The sequence below is a fragment of the Mustela putorius genome, unplaced genomic scaffold, assembly GCF_011764305.1.
Source record: "Mustela putorius furo isolate JIRA1106 unplaced genomic scaffold, ASM1176430v1.1 tig00000765_pilon_pilon_pilon, whole genome shotgun sequence".
Taxonomy (NCBI): Eukaryota; Metazoa; Chordata; class Mammalia; order Carnivora; family Mustelidae; genus Mustela; species Mustela putorius.
Window position 1 is genome coordinate 10,981,322 of NW_025421470.1, and position 16,848 is coordinate 10,998,169.

The following is a 16,848-nucleotide window of genomic DNA, read 5'->3' on the forward strand; positions in this document are numbered from 1 at the left end:
AATACATTTAAGATATCCTGATCATGGTCTTATCCCTCAGAATCTGGGCAAAACAAGAGTGCTTATGTGACCTTCTAAGTTAGGGATTGCACACGACTTCTTCAAGTTTGCATCAAAAGAAGCGAGTAACTTATTGAAAGCAGTTGTCTACCAGAGAAATATGGAAATTGATTTTTTTTCACTGGAATCCTCATTTGGGGAGTCAGTCACTGAATATAGGTTTAACGCTCCGCTCAACTAAGTTTATATTCTGCATGCCATAAGGCACTCTCCAGTGTCTCCATACCAAGCCGCTAACGACTGAATAAAACTTTCTCTAGGAGAACAAGCTATGTGACTATAAAATAAAACTGTTAAGTCCTACATTTTCTTCTCTACTCTCCAGCTGGTTTCCTTCTGGGAGGGGAGGTTTCGGAGGTAGCGAGTCCACACCATCAGATAAGATGCGTGAGATGACTGGATGATCGCCAAAGTTTCACTCCCAGCAAGGCAGAAGTAATTTTTGCATCATTAGCGTGAATGCTGTGAAGACACTGCTAGACCCGAGAGGCACTGAGGAAACCCCAGGGGTTGGAATGCTGGCTTTCCTGGTCTGTCTCATCGTACAATGATGATAGCTACTAATGAACACGTGCTCTAAAGTCAGGGGGAAAATGATTCCTATTTTCCAACATCATCTAACATCATCCAACATCATTTTCCAACATCCTTTTCCAACAAGGAAAAGGAGACTCAGGAGACTGTATCTAAAATCAGCCTCTAGGGTTGTCTCAATCACATTATAAATCTTTTGATGCTTCAATTTAACTGTTTCTGTTTTGGTTTCACCACACAGGAGAGGAATACTAAAAAAAGTAATTGTAAGGCAATAAAATGTATTTGTTAAGGCCTCCAAATGAGTTGTTAAATAAAATAATAAAGCTACACTGGCTCATCCTTTTTCACACTCTACATTAAATTTGAAGTGAATAATGGAGAACAAAACAAAATAAAAATGGAAGACAGCACTGCTCTTATTTCAGAATGAGTATATTTGGGGAAAGGAATAGAGTGGAAGGAAAGGCTGGGGCCAGCCTTTGTGTCAGCAGCTCTAAGTCAAGACAACATCGGTCAATGACACATAGCAAGAGGGACTGAAGCCACCTCAGCAGGTGTTCTCTTCGGCAAAGGCAATGGTGTTCCAATAGGCCAAAACACACCATAAACAGGCTAGGCATTTCGGGGGAAAAAAAAAAATTACCCACTGCAGCATCATCCTCTAATACATGAACTTTGCTTTGGGAGTCATTTTGCAAGAAAAAGGAATCTTAAGAATAAGGCAGAAATCTGGACTACTGCCTAGGTTCAGAAGAGACCCAAATGTTTAACCGTTTATGTTCCAAGAGACTATTAAAAAGCACTGTGATCATATTCTTTTTGCCTGCAATAGTGACAAGTCACAGTGAGAATTCATGTGGGCATTTTTACTGTGTTTATTCTCAAGACAGAGAAGCTCTACTTTCCATACTTACTTATCTCATACCATCATATATGTGTAAGTGTGGAACGTACATATACCCTCCCACACACACACACACAGATTCTGTGTAAGAATGAAAGCAAAGATAAACACTAAGAAGTTGGTTCAAATAATATGTCCCCTAAGAGCACTTGCCTGGCATTGTACAATGGAGAAAAATTTCATTACCTTTTACTCTGGGGGGGGCAGGAGAAGCAAAAATTGAATTTCAATTCAAAGGCCAACTAAATATCACAAATACGCTTTCTAATTTTTTCCTATTTTTAATAATAAAATAGTTTTCCTTTTTCCAGTGCCAAACGCAAAATTACCCAGAGTTAAGTATAAAATATTTTGAGATGGAAAACAAAACTGAGTGTTTGAAAAACAGTGGGAACTCCATTTCTTTTAAGAATAGATTGATAATGGGGCGGCTGGGTGGCTCAGTGGGTTAAGCCTCTGCCTTCGGCTCAGGTCATGATCTCAGGGTCCTGAGATGGAGCCCCGCATTGGGCTCTCTGCTCAGCAGGGAGCCTGCCTCCCCCCTCTCTGCCTACTTGTGATCTCTCTCAAATAAAAATAAATAAACTCTGGGGGGAAAAAAAAAAAAGAACATGGTTGATTAAAAACTCCAGTATCTACTTAAATCTATATTATATGTACTCATTGTTGGTAGGACAGTTAAGTGCTTGCATTCTGGTTTTGTTATAAGATAAGAGTTAATGGTTGTAAGATGATAAAGTTGCAAATTAAATCAAATCCAAAGAAGGCTGTCACAACCACTTCCACATTCCTAAAAGCTCTGGCATTTTCCGGAATTTTACCATGTAAATGTGACAAAACCACATACCACTTTTGCCACAGAGACAAAAGCAATTATTCCATTCAACAGTAACACTTTAAAATGAAAGGTTACGAAATACAGATTTACCTTCAAGGACAATCTTGAAGGTAAGAAGTGGCAGAAAAATTCTTAGTTTAAAAAAAAAAAAAAGAGAGAGAGAAAACCATCCCTTTTTAGCAGTCTTCAAGAATGCTAAAGACTCTTTTGGAGCCTTGCTTTTGGACTTGAACTTGATGGAGTTGTCAACAGACGAGGGGATGGAGACGTAGAAAAACATAATCCCGGTTAAAGACAGATGTCGTGTGGGGGCTACTCAGCTTTCATTTACAGATGCCAAATTCATCTCTATATGTTTAGGAGAAAGTGCATTTTGGATTGCATAACACTCATCTTTAAGTATGCAGGTTTGCCGGAAGGCTGACAAAGCAGCATCATAAATTTTTCTCTCTGGAATCGAGTACCAACTCATCACCTTGCCAGTTAGAAAAATTAAAGGGTAGAACATATACGTAGGGACACAGAGAACAGTTACCTTCAGCTGATTATTGAAAATATCAATTTCCTGTAGTTTTGATCTTGTTTCTTTCTCAACTTCATCCAGTTGGTCTCGTAGCTGCTGGCGAGCAAGTTCTTTTACTTCTAACGCCCTTTTGAGTGTCAGAAGTGAATCTCCTATTTTGGAAGAACATTGCAAGATAAGAAAAGCAAATTGGCAATGAGGAAAATGGTTTTTAATGTTCTCATTTCACCGAAGGAGCATCACACCAGTAGAAAAGGAGAAGGCTGACTTTAAAAAGCAAAGACCTACTGTGCAAACTGTTTTGCTGAACTTGCTTGAGTTGGTCATTGAGTATCTGTTTTTCTGGAATAAGTCTTCCGAGCATTTGCTGAGCCTCCTAGGAGAGAAGGAGGAAAGCAAAAATGAACTGACAGGGAAAACTACGTGGACATTCCACCTCCAGGCAGACAGGACCGTTTTCTCATCCCTCAAAGACTCTTCTAAATCTCATCCCAAATCCTACGTTAGAAACTGCCTTTAATCACCAGTCAGGGCAGTTCTTGCTTTTTTGCCAAGCAATTAACTATGTGCCAAATGCTTTTCACTGAAATAAAGTTAAGACAGTTAGAGCTCTCTTGAGATTTCTTAAATTTTTATTGACTTACTGCCTATTTAGAAGCTTTCAAAAATGTACTTTAAGTACAACTCAGCAGAGAAAACTGAAAGTATCGATCTCTTCCTTGCACTGGGATCCAATGTAAATGCAGTGACTGTTTGTGAACTGACAGTAGTCTGAATAGGAACTACTCTACTCTGAATATTGATACTTAGTAGGGCTGAATTAAGGTTCACCCATACAGCTGAAGACGGAAATAGAAAGAAGAGCTTTCTCATGGTAGAAGCTTGGCTGCCATATGTTTTCCACCATTGAGGATGGACCTAGAATTTTAAACAGGTACATAAAAGTCCTGAACCAACCATTTTTTACCTGATATAAGAAAAAAGTTAACCCACACTGTGAAAGGCTATTTGAAGTTTTCATGGATGACCTGTCAAGCACTGTATCTGCTTAAGTTCAGCTGAGATTATCCCATATAGTTCCTACACATTTCGGTAAAATAACATGCCTTTCCAGCACAGAAGAAAGAATACTTGACTTTCATTTTTACCTTGATGAAGAAAAAACAAAGTCTCACGAAAGAGGGACCCGTGATGAGCACTGGGCATCGTAAGTAAAGAATCACTATATTCTACAGCTGAAACTTCCTAAATGTTGTACATTACTAAATGGAATTTAAATAAAAACTTAAAAAAAAAAAATCTCTATGCACTGGTTTTTGGTTTGAGAAAATAAAAATGCCTTAATTGAAAATTTCCATCAGAGACCAAGAAGCAGTCTTTTTTGGAACAACCATCCTTAGCTACAGACTGGCTCGTAAGCAATAAATCTTTGTGTACCACAATTCTGAGTAGGAGAGAGAGATAGCTCAACAGAGAGGATCTGGAAGCATCTTCTCTTATGAATAATCCACACTTGTTTCCCCCAATCTGGACAAAACAGAATACCCAATTCACACTGTTTCCCCCAAAAGGCCCAGCCAGCTGAGCTTCTCCTATTCTCCCCTCATTCATTCACATACTTAGGAAAGATCTCTCACCCAATCCCAAAGTTTCTTTCCTATGCCAAGACAATGACACATCAAGATAAAACCTTGATCAGACCACTGAGACTATTTAACTTATATAAACATCACTTTAAAATGTCAACCCAAGTTTCTAAAAGATGTCACAGACCAACAGGAAGGGCTACCTGACTCATCCATGAGTAACAGTAAGGAAGGGAACCAGTATCTCATAGCCCATGATATACCTGGCCTTCTTCAAACCATGTATTATTTTTCACTTCACTACTTTTTCAGGAACCCTAATTTGTATTTTATTGTCAATAAGGGAACATACAACTGTCAATCATACATAATAAAAAAAAATATGTTTGGTCACAGGGCATTCAATGGGATAATAAATAAATACATGGCCTTCATTCCTAAATTTTCCAAGAGAATATTTTATGAAATCTCTCATAGTTAATGAAAGACATATAAAAAAAATTATCATATAGAACAATATCCTTTTAAAATCTACACGCACTTTTTAGTATGTTTGAACAATTTCCAGCAGTGAACATCTGATACTATTTATAGCATAAGTCATTATCTTAATATCTCAAATTTATTAGAACTTCAAAGTACAGGAAGCAATAACTGACAGAACTCGAAGGAAAAAGGAAAAATTTATAATGATAGGGTCTTCAATATCCTCTGGCAGCAGCTGGAAGAGGTCACAAAATCAGTAAGGACATAGAAAATACAAAAAACACCACGAATCAATTTGCTCTGATTGACGTTTATGAGGCACTCTGCCCAACTACAACAGAGTACAATTGCACATAAAATATTCTTTACAAGTGCACATAAAATATTCACCAACACAATCATATGCTAAGCCATAAAATACATCTCAGTAAACTTAAAAAGATTAAAAAGAATTGAAATCAGAGTATGCTCACAGCTTATCACATAATAAATCAGAAATCAGCAAGATATCTGGAAAACAAACAAAATATTTGGAAACTAACTAGCATAATTCTAGATAATCCATCAAAGAAGAAATGACCAAGAAAATGATTTTGAACTGAATGGATATGAAAACACATTAAAAAGTTGGGTAATATGGCTATGACAATGCTTAGAAGGAAATATATACCTTAATAAAATGTTTGTATCAGAAATGTAAAAAGGTCCAATTCAATAATCTAAGCTTCCTTTTAATGAAGCTAGGAAAAAGCAAATTAAACCCAAAATAAGTAGATGGAAGGAAATAATAAAGAGTATGAATGAAACAGAAAACAGATATACCATAGAGAAAAATCAATACAACCAAAAGCTTATTTAAAAAATAAAATCAATGAGATCAATAAACTTCTAGGTAGATTGATGGAGAAGAGGAGGAGGGGAAAGAGGAGGAAAAGTTGAAGGGTGAAAGAAGATACAATTCCCATGATCAGGAATAAAAGAAGTGACATCACTACAGACACTACAGACTTGCAAAGAATTAACAGAATATTGTAAACAACTCTATACAAATAAATTTGACAATTTAGATGAAAAGAAAAAATTCACTGGAAGATACAAATCATCAGACTCAAAAAGAAAATCTGAACACCCCTGTATCTATTAACTACATTTTGCTATTAAAATCCTACCACAAAAAAAAACCCTTCAGGCCCAGATGGCTTCACTGATGAATGAAAATTTAAAGGAAAAACACCATTTCAACACAAACATTTTTAGAAAATGGAGGAGGAAGGAATACTCTCCAACTATTTTCTTGTTTATTACCCTGATACCAAAACAGGATAAGGACATTACAAGAAAACTATAAACCAGTATCTTTCAAGAATTTAAATTAAAAGATATTTAATAATAGCATACTGAATCAAGTAATTATTTTTTTAAATAGTAATACACCACAACCAAGTATGGCTTATCTCAGGAATGGAAGGTTGGCTTAACATTCAAATTTCAATCAACGGAAATCACCATATGAACAAAACAAAGAGAAAAAACAGGTAAATATCTCAGTAGATGCAGAAAAAGAAAATAATGACCCAATTCAACACCCATTCATGGTTTAAAAAACCTTCAGCAAAAAAGGAACAGGTGGAAAATCCCTAACTGGATAAAGGGCATCTAAAAAAAAATCTACAGCTCACATCATACTTAATGGTCAGAAATTGACTGGTTCCCCCTTAAAACCAAGCCTCTTACCACTTCTATTCACAGGGTACTGAAGCACTCACACACTGCTAGGGAGAGTGTAAAATGGTACGATCACACTGGAAACAGTCCGACAGTTCCCTATAGTGTTAACCATATATTTATATGACACATTAATGGCACTCCTAAAATTAAACCAAGAGAAAGAAAATGTATTTCCACATCAAGACTTGTAATTAAATACTCACTGTAGTCTTATACACAAAAGTCCCCAACTGGAAAGAACCTAAATTTCAATCAACAGGTGAACGGCTGAATAGGGAAAATACTATGCCGTGATAAAAAGGAACAAACTACTGATTTGCTCAGAAATATGGATGAATCTCCACAACATCAGGCTGAGAAAAATCACAAACTTCAAAAATGCTCAGCCACATGCAGGAACGTACCTACATGAATCTGACGGAAGCCAGGTGATAATATGGCGACATGGTGGTCACCACTGGATATATAATAAAATGAAAGTAGAACTGCGTATGGCATTCCATTACATTCCCCACTATTGACCATCTGTCCGTCCCTGGTACTGCCCCTAGACTACTGAACTGCACCTCCTTATACTGTCACGATCCCAATAAAGCCAGTTGCATGAGCGAAACATAGGTCCTACATAATCCATCCCACCAGCTGCAACCACAGTGGTCTCCTTGCTATGACCACATCCTGAGCACAGGGTACAAGGTCACAACGCTCACGCTACTGTCTCCCCGCCCTCAGCTTGCTGTGCCAGACAGCCGCACCACTTAGCTCTTTCTCTTTCAAGTCTTTGCTCAGATGGGACCCTCACGGAGAAGCCTGTCCTCACCACCTAATACAAAAAATACTGTGCTGGATGGGGCACCTGGAGGGCTCAGTCTGCTGAGCGTCCAAAATTCATGGTTTCAGCTCAAGTCATGATCTCAGGGTCATGAGATCGAGCCCCAAGTCAGGTGCCACACTAAGTGGGGAGTCTGCTTGAGATGAGATTCTTTCCCTCTGTTCCCAGCCCTGAATGAATGAATGAATGAATGAGTGAAGACATAAATAAATCCTAAAAAAATACTGTCTAAAATACTACCTAAAAAAAAATACCTAAAAATACTTACCTAAAAAAATAAAGTAAAAAATACTGCCCTCAGGCTGTATTGTCTGGCTTAGTCAGTGCAGTGTGCAACTCTTGTTCTTAGGGTTATGAGTTCAAGGCCTATGTTGGGTGTCAAGATTACTTAAAAATAAAATCTTAAAAAAAAAAACAAACCTACTACCCTCCTCCTTCCCAGGGCTCTTTTCCTATTCACTCTCTGGAGCACTTTTCATACGCTAATAGAGAACACACTTGACTTCTTTTGGTACTGTCTGTCTGCCCTGCAAATAGAAGGTAAGCTCCACAAAGGTGAGGTCCTCGACTCTCCTGTGACTCTCCTGTTCACTGCCGGACCTTCAGTGCCTCCGGGAGCCCCCGGCTGGCACACAGCAGGGCTCAGCAAACACTGTGTTGAGTTTCTTTCCTCAACAACCTACTTTTTAGACTCCTGTCTACCTCCATCTTCGCTTCCCAGCACCTAGTACATGGCAGATGCTGGATGCTTGCAGGAATGAATGAGTGAAACCAGAGAGGAAAGGCAGGGCTTGTAAACCCTAAAAGCATTTAATGGGTGTGTTTTCTCACCTGTAATTGTTGCTGCAGGTGTGTGATTTCAGCAATTCTCAACTCTCTGGATTTGTTTGTACTCTCAATTTCTTGCCTTTGCGTGGTCAGTCGACACCGGATGTCTTGAAGTTTTCCTTCTAGTTGATGCTTTTTATCATTCTTTTAACAAATGAAAAATAGTAATTATTCTTACCACTTTTAACGGTTCAGGGTTAACAGATGACCCTTGAACAACACAAGGCTGAACTACATGGGTCCACTTCAACTCGGATTTTTTTCAATAAGTAACAGTACAGTCCTGTAAATGTATGTTTGCTTCTTTATGAATGTATTAACATTTTCTTACCTCTAACTTATTTATTGTAAGAATACAGTATATGATACGTGTAACATACGAAGTACGTGTCAATTAACTGCTTATGTTATCAGTAAGGCTTCTGGTCCACAATAGGCTACTAGCAGCTAGGTTTTAGGGGATTCAAAAATTATACAAACTGTTCTGACTGCATGGAATCTGTGCCCATAAGCCCCGTGTCATTCACGGCTCAACTGTATTCCCAAAACATAATCAAACTTGACTCACTAGAGCTTCTAATTCAAATTCCAGAGTCTTTTTCTTGGCTTTCAGTACAACTATGTCCTCTTGCTCTTTGTTCCTTTGATTGAGTAGTTCTTGTCTTCGATTCCGTTCCCATTCAAGCTGTCGTTGCCTTTCAAGTTCTCGCTTTGCAGCCTGTGACATGTACCAACAGACAACTTAGTAGTTTTTTAGTCCTGACATGATACAATGTCTCTTAATAAATGTAACATCCAGGAAGTCTTTTCATTTAGGGATAAAATGTTACACATTGTAAAAACTTCTATTAAAAAAGAGCAAAACCAAATTTACACAAATACAGTATTCCTTCTCTAGCAAAAGGAGAATATTTAGAAAAGCTATTATAGTTAGATAAGGACAGGCAGGATTCACGCCATCATTGGAATTCGATTATTATGCCTTTAAGAATGTCTGAAGTAATAAAAAACTGTTCTTCCTAATCACTGACTCATAAAGAGAAGAAAAATGTCTTTAGTCTAGTAAAGTCACACTAAAACCCCTAGAATAAAAAACAAAAACAAAAAATAACCCCCAAAACAAAAACTTACTTTTATCAAATGAGAAATTACTCATCTCAAGTTTTAAATTTTATTAATCCCCTATCCCCATAAGCGTCCATTTTCTTTTTACCATTGAAGCTTCCATAATTTCTGCGGCAATGACCACTCTCTTTAAAGCGGACTCTGATGGCCGCTAGGTAAACATGTCCAGAGCACCTGGTACTCTTTTCTTCTTTTTTATTAAAGGTTTTTTTTTTTTTTTTAAAGAGACAGTGAGCAAGAGCAGGGGGAGGAGCAGAGGACAGAAGAGAAGAGCAGACTCCCAGCCTCAGGGCTCAACCTTAGGACTCTGAGATCATTACCTGAGCCTAGGACAGATGCTTAACTGACTGAGCCACCCAGGTGCCCCCACCTGTCACTGTCACTGTTCATTGTTACTGCTTCTTCTTCTTTTTAAAGATTTTATTTATTTATTTGACACAGAGATCTCAAGCAGGCAGAGAGGCAGGCAGAGAGAGAGGGGGAAGCAGGCTCCCCACTGAGGAATTGAGTCCAATTCCAGGCTCAATCCCAGGACCCTGAGATCATGACCTAAGCAGAAGGCAGAGGCTTTAACCCACTGAGCCACCCAGGCGCCCCATTGTTACTGCTTCTTACCTCCAACCACCCTTTGGGCCTGAGGACACTAAAGTACTTTTCTGCAACTACTCTGGGAACTATCGATGCCTGGCACATGGTAAACGACCATTAAGTAATTCTGAATAAATACACTGAAGTGTCTTAAAAATACAAAACAAAGCAAAACACTGAGAAAGGAAAAGTGGTCTACTTCTGGGCTGTCCATTCTGGAAATTAAAATGGTATTAGTATCTGTGTGTGTCTCCTTGAATAAGGCTTACTGCTCTAAGTTATCTGAAGCAACAACAGGAGATGAAACCAAAGTATTGTGTTTTCATAAAGAAAAATCTCTCATATGTAAGACAGATTTCATTCACGCAAAAGAATCATGACAGTGCTTCTGTAGCAATATTCTAAAACTGGAAATTCAGAGGAAAGATTGGTTTAGTCCCTATCCAGGTATGGCCCCAAATTTATGAGGTCTTCCATCAAATATATTGAAGATTTCCTACACATATATTTTTAAAGTGGGAAAAAAGGGGCACAGAATAATTAGTACGATCCCATTACAGGGGTTAAAAAAAAATTGCACCAAACCCCCAATGATTTCCACCATATAACCTTTAATATTTCTACATACACATATAAATGTAGAGAAAGAAAGTCTGAGAAATTCTTAATCAACACCAGCAGTTATGAGACTGGATTATCTGAAGCTTGACGGTGAATGTTCTCAGCAACATCATTCGTATCAGTCAACAAAGCCGAAAACAAGTCGAACAGCCATCAGCTGATGAATGGATAAATATAATGCCGTCCATCTACGTGATGGAATATTATTCGGTCTTAAGAAGGAATAACCTACCGACTCCTGCTACAGCTTGGGACCCGAAAACATGCGCAGTGGAAACAAGACACAAAAGTCACACAGTGTGTGATTCCATGTCTGCGAAATGTCCATCAGGAGCAAACCCACAGAGACAGGAAGGAAATTCGGGGCTGCCGGGGGCCAGGAGGAGAGGGGGATGGGGAGTAACTGCCATATGGGAAGGAAATTTCTTTTTGGGATAAGGCAAATGCTCTGGATGGTATTAATTGATTACGTGACTGACTAAGGAAGAAGGGAAGCAAGAACACATGCACTCATTGTAGTCTCCGCGGCGGCTCACCTCTCGTCTCTCGATCTCTTTCCTCCTCTCCTCCTCTCTCTGACGCTCTAGTTCCCGCTGCTTCTCCAGCTGCTTCTCCAGCTCCAGCTGCCGCTTGCGCTCCTGCTCCTGGCGCTCCCGCTCTTTGCGCTCCTGCTCCGCGCGCTCCAGCTGCGCCAGGCGCTCCTGCTCCTTGCGCTGCTGCTCCAAGAGCGCCTGTCTCCGCTTCTCCAGCTCCAGATTGCCACGCTCGAAATTCTCACGCTTCTTATCTTCGAAGGTTACTTGCAAACGAGAAACACGAAAACGTCCAGAAGTCACGATTTAAAACATACTGTTTTCAAAGGAAAATTCAGGCGCATCCGAGAGGTGTAGTGTGCAAAGGCCAACCAGAGCCCCCTGAACCTTCCGCCCTGCCTGTGCCTCCCAGAGGAGCCCTACAACAAGCTTTTTTTTTTTTTTTTTTTTTTTGACACCAGGAAACTTTTAGAACAAATAATTCAGTAAAACTGCAGGATACAGAAACTGGTTGCATTTCTAGACATTCATAACGAACTACTGGAAGGAGAAATTAAGAAACCAATCCCACTTACAGTGGTGTCACAAAGAATACCTAGGAATAAATTTACAGAAGATAGGGAAAGACCTGCATAATGGAAACTGTAAGATGCTGATGAAAGAAACTGAAGACATGATTAAACGGAAAAGTTTTCCATAGTCAGAACGGGACTGGAAGAATTAATATTGTTAAAATGTCCTCACTAACCAAAGCAAGCTATAAATTCAGTGCAGTTCCTATCAGTCCAATGGTACTTTTCACAGAACTAAAATAATTCTAAAATTTATATGGAACCGCAAATTGCCAAAGCAGTCTTGAGAGAAAGAAGAACGAACCTAGAGCTACCACACTCCCTGATTTCAAACTACACTGCAAAGCTATAGTAATCAAAACAGTATTATTGGCATAAAAGCAGATACAGATCAATGGATCTGAACAGACAGCCCAGAAACAAACCCATGCTTAAATGGTCAATTCATTTACAGCAAACAAAGCAAGAATGAATATACAATGTGGAAAGAAAAGTCTTTTTCAATAAAGGGTGCTGACATCTACCACATGCCAAAGGATGACACTTTCTTCTCACACCAGACACAAAAATGAGCTCAAAACAGATTATAGATGTGAACGTTAGACCTAAACCATAAAACTCCTGGGAAGGAAACATAGGCATTGAACTCACTGACAATGTTCATGGAACACTGCTTTTTGGAATGGACTCCAAAGGCAGTAACAGTGAAAGTAAAAACAAACACATAGGGTTATGTCAAACTATAAAGCTTGTGCACAGCAAAGGAAACCGTCAACAAAATGAAAAGGCAACCTTTTGAACAGGAGAAGAAATCTGCAAATCACGTATCTGCAAGCAGGCTAATATCCAAAATAAATTTTTAAAAATTTTTTAAATTTTAAAATTTTTAAATTAAACTAAATTGGCCACTGTAATTGGCTTAATTAAGCCAATTAATTGGCTTAATTGGCTTAATTAAGCCAATTAAAATTAAATTTTAATTTTAAAATTTTAAAATTTTTTAAAATTTAAAACCTCATATTAAGTCAATAAAAAACAATCTGATTTAAAAATAGGCAGAGGTTGGGGTGCCCGGCTGGCTCAGAGAATCACGCCATTCTAAGTCTACGGGTCATGAGTTCGAGCCCCACATGGAATGAGAGATTACTTAAATAAATTGTAAAAACAAACAAATAAGTGGGTGAGGATCTAAAAAGACAGTTCTGTAAAGAGGCCACACAGATAGCCAAGAGGCACGCGAAAAGATGCTCTTACTCATCATCAGTCAAATGCAAATCAAAACCACAATTAGATGTCATTTCACACCTACTGGAATGACTATCACCAAAAAGATTAAGAAATAACAAGGGATGGAGCAACTGTGGAGGAAAGGGTACCCTCCCACAGTTAGGAATGTGAATTGGTGTAGCCCCCACAGAAGAGCAGTGTAGAAGCCCCTCAAAAAACTAAACAAACAAACAAAAACTGCCATCAGATCCACCTACCACCTATTCTACTTCTGGATATTTACCTGAAGAAAATAAACCCATTAATTCGAAAAGTTAACCAATATAGCACTGTTCACAGCAGCCAAGAGATGGAATCAACCTAAGTGTGACTCGATGGCTGGCTGGATAAAGCAGAAGTGGTACATACGTACATGGCTTATTACCCCATGATTTCACTTATGTATGGAATCTAAAAAACAAAACTCAGATACAGAAATGAGTTTGCGTGCGGGCGGAGAGGGTGACGGCGGTCAACTGTATGGTGACGCTAGACTTAACTGTAATGATCACTTTATAGTGTGTGCAATATTGAATTATATTGTACACCTGAAACTACCATTATATACCAATTTTAGCTCAGTTTTAAAAAATCCTGAATTCTTTGCTAACATACTCTCTCCTCCCCCACTTAGAATCTTTCTAAAACAGCCACTCCGCATCACCACCAACCTCCTTCCCTCCCTGTTACTCTACGCTTTCCCTTCGCCATCACCTTGATTGAGCAACTGACCCCCCTCCCCCTCCCTCCCCTCTCCTCTTAGTCAGTAACTGTGCTGATGTGTCTACTATTTTAACAAATAAGATGATTTCTGAAAGGAGAGGTAGGAGGGTGAGTATCCCGTGTTTCATAATGAAGATCTAACTGCGTCCTCATCAGTATGGGGGTCACATTCAGTAAATTTTTTCTAAACCAGGAAACTGAATAGTTTCCTTCTTTGAGAACACCAATTATGAATTTTAGCCTTACTTCCCAGCCAATCATTTTTTTCTCTGATCCTAGCTAGCATACTGTTTATAACCATTTTATTTTCCTTCTAAAGGAGGGAAAAAAAGTCCCGGGGCCCCTGGGTGACACAGTCCATTGAGCGTCTGATTCTTGATTTCGCCTCAGGTCATGATCTCAGGGTTATGGGGTCAAGACCTGTCTCGGGCTCCACGCTCAGCACGAGTCTCCTTGAGACTGTCTCTCTCTGCACCACTCACTGCACCCCCTAGCTCACGCATGCACCCCCACATGCAAGCACGTTCTCTCCCTCTCAAAATAAGTAAATAAATAAATAAAATATTAAAAAAAAAATCCCAACCTCCATGTCCCTTATGTTTTCAGCAGTGTCTATTCAATTTCATGTTTCTCTCACATGCTCCTCCTTGGAACCAACCCAGACAAGAGAAGCTCTAATCGCCCTCCTGTGCCACACGCCATTCCCACTGTTCTCTATTTCAAGAACTGTCACTTCACCCGTTGTCTTAAGATCTGTAGCTGTGAGCATCCTTTCTTGGCTTCTCCCTACATTCTCAGCTTGGCCTTGACTGCTTTAGAAAGACCTTCTTCACATGTTACCGTCATGGAATAGAGATCAAACCCAGCAAGTGAATTCTGGTTTTCTTGTGCTTTTTGCTCCTTTAGTGGCCGCGGAAGAGGCAGCATCCGTCCCACCTTAAAATTGAAAACCCTCTCAAGTACAGAAAGGAATGACGTAATGATACATGCTACAGTGTGGATGGGTATCAGAAAGAGGAAGAAAGAAACAGCTCTACTTCTCTCTCCACATGTACACACACCAAGGAAAAGGGATAGGAGGACCTAAAAGGCGGCCGCCATCTGCAAGCCGGAAAGAGAGCCTCACCAGGAACCAAGCTGGATGGCCCTTGATCTCAGACTTAATGGCCTCTAGAAGTGTGAGAAATCCATGTCGGCTACTGAAGCCACCCAGACTACTGTATTTTGTTATGGCAGCCTAAACTAAGGCAATGAATTGTGTACGTTTTAATGATCAATTTCCTGTTATGTGAATTTTACCTCAATTAAAAAATACCTCAAAGTCCCTACACATATCCGGCCCTATTTCTGCTCCGTAAAAGGCAAATAATACAAGGCCACGGAAAGAAGGAATGAACAAATGAAAATCTCTGCTGACATCACTTCCTGTTCAGAACTCTACACGAACGTCTACCACCAAGAGGAAAAGAAAATCACAAATTCAAAGGATACCTGTCCTTATCTGCCTTTGAAACTTCATTCCCATTCATTCCCACTATTATCTTCCCAAAATGTTATTCCTTTCCACTTGTAAGGACTCCATTCATCTCCAGTCTCAAAACAACTGTGAACTCCTCCATATAGATCTACTAAGATCTATTACGATCTATTAAGTAAACTCTGCTGTGCATCTGTAAATCTGTCCTTGGGGATTTACTGCACTTATATACTGCTTTGATGATTGTTTCTATGGATGCCCTACATCCTCAATCATATTATAACCTTCCAGAGGGTATGGACCACATTCTTAATATTTAAATTCTTCACTATACTCAACACATAGCTTTTCATAAAGAACATTTTCTTTAAAGCCTGTTTTTGAGAAAGAGAGAGAAAGAATGCAAGCAGTAGGATTTTATTTATTTAAGATGGAGAGAGAGGGGGCACAAGCAGGGGCTCGATCGCAGGACTCCGAGATCATGACCTGAGCTGAAGGCGGATTCTTTTTTTTTTTTTTTTTTTTTTTTAAGATTTTATTTATTTATTTGACAGACAGAGATCACAAGTAGGCAGAGAGAGAGAGAGGAAGGGAAGCAGGCTCCCTGACAAGCAGAGAGCCCAATGCGGGGCTCAATCCCAGGACCCTGAGATCATGACCTGAGCAAAAGGCAGAGGCTTAACCCACTGAGCCACCCAGGTGCCCCCAAAGACATTTTCAATAAGAAGTTTATTAGGGGCGCCTGGGTGGCTCAGTGGGTTAAGCCGCTGCCTCCGGCTCAGGTCATGATCTCAGGGTCCTGGGATCGAGCCCCACATCAGGCTCTCTGCTCGGTGGGGAGCCTGCTTCCCTCTCTCTCTCTCTCTCTGCCTGCCTCTCTGCCTACTTGTGATCTCTCTGTCAAATAAATGAATAAAAACTTAAAAAAATAAACAAATGAATAAGAAGTTTATCAGTAAACAAAAACTTAGTTGAAAGAGGAAACTGGAAGAACTAGTGTCCTGAGTAGATCAATTAACCACTGAGCACTTTAAATGCAGCTACATAACACTGACAAAGTATTTAATATAAAGAGACTCCCAGAATAAATTTCACTTGCTTCTTAGTATCAATTATCATTTCCTTATTAATAATTCATAGCCACCTTAGCACATTTTAATAGTGAGATAGGTTTATTATTATAAATGAGGGTTTTTAAAAATAGGTTCATATTAAATTTAAAATAGCTTTCTGTCATTAACGAGTTTCCAATTCTCTTATAACAATAGGAGAAATTAACAAGAAGCAGTTTCACATGCTATTTCTATCCTGCTCGTACTGAGCAAGCGCCATAAAGGTGTACCAATTTTGAGTGTTTTATAAATAACATTTATGAAATTTTTGTTTAGTGGTAAATAATCAGATTTTAATTTAAAAGTTAGAACAAAGCGAGGGCGCCTGGATGGCTCAGTCGTTAAGCGTCTGCCTTCAGCTAAGGTCATGATTCCACGGTCCTGGGATCGAGCTCCCCATCAGGCTCCCCGCTCAGTGGGAAACCTGCTTCTCCCTCTCCCATTCCCCCTGCTTGTATTCCCTCTCTCACTGAGTCTCTCTGTCAAATAAATAAATAAACTCTTAAAAT

The 16,848-nt window shown here is 39.3% G+C and overlaps 1 protein-coding gene across 5 annotated transcripts in view; it reads right to left on the reverse strand.

Moving 5' to 3' along the window:
- The window catches only part of ITSN1 (intersectin 1), a 151,760-nt gene that overhangs the window by 96,627 nt on the left and 38,285 nt on the right, over positions 1-16,848 (reverse strand). For all 5 annotated transcript variants that reach the window (XM_045084537.1, XM_045084536.1, XM_045084538.1 and 2 more), the window contains 5 exons: positions 11,193-11,455; positions 8,891-9,040; positions 8,326-8,466; positions 3,151-3,238; positions 2,875-3,014 (listed from right to left, as the gene is read on the reverse strand). In XM_045084537.1, coding sequence (XP_044940472.1) covers positions 2,875-3,014; positions 3,151-3,238; positions 8,326-8,466; positions 8,891-9,040; positions 11,193-11,455 — 782 coding nt within the window. The remainder of the gene's footprint in view (positions 1-2,874; positions 3,015-3,150; positions 3,239-8,325; positions 8,467-8,890; positions 9,041-11,192; positions 11,456-16,848) is intronic.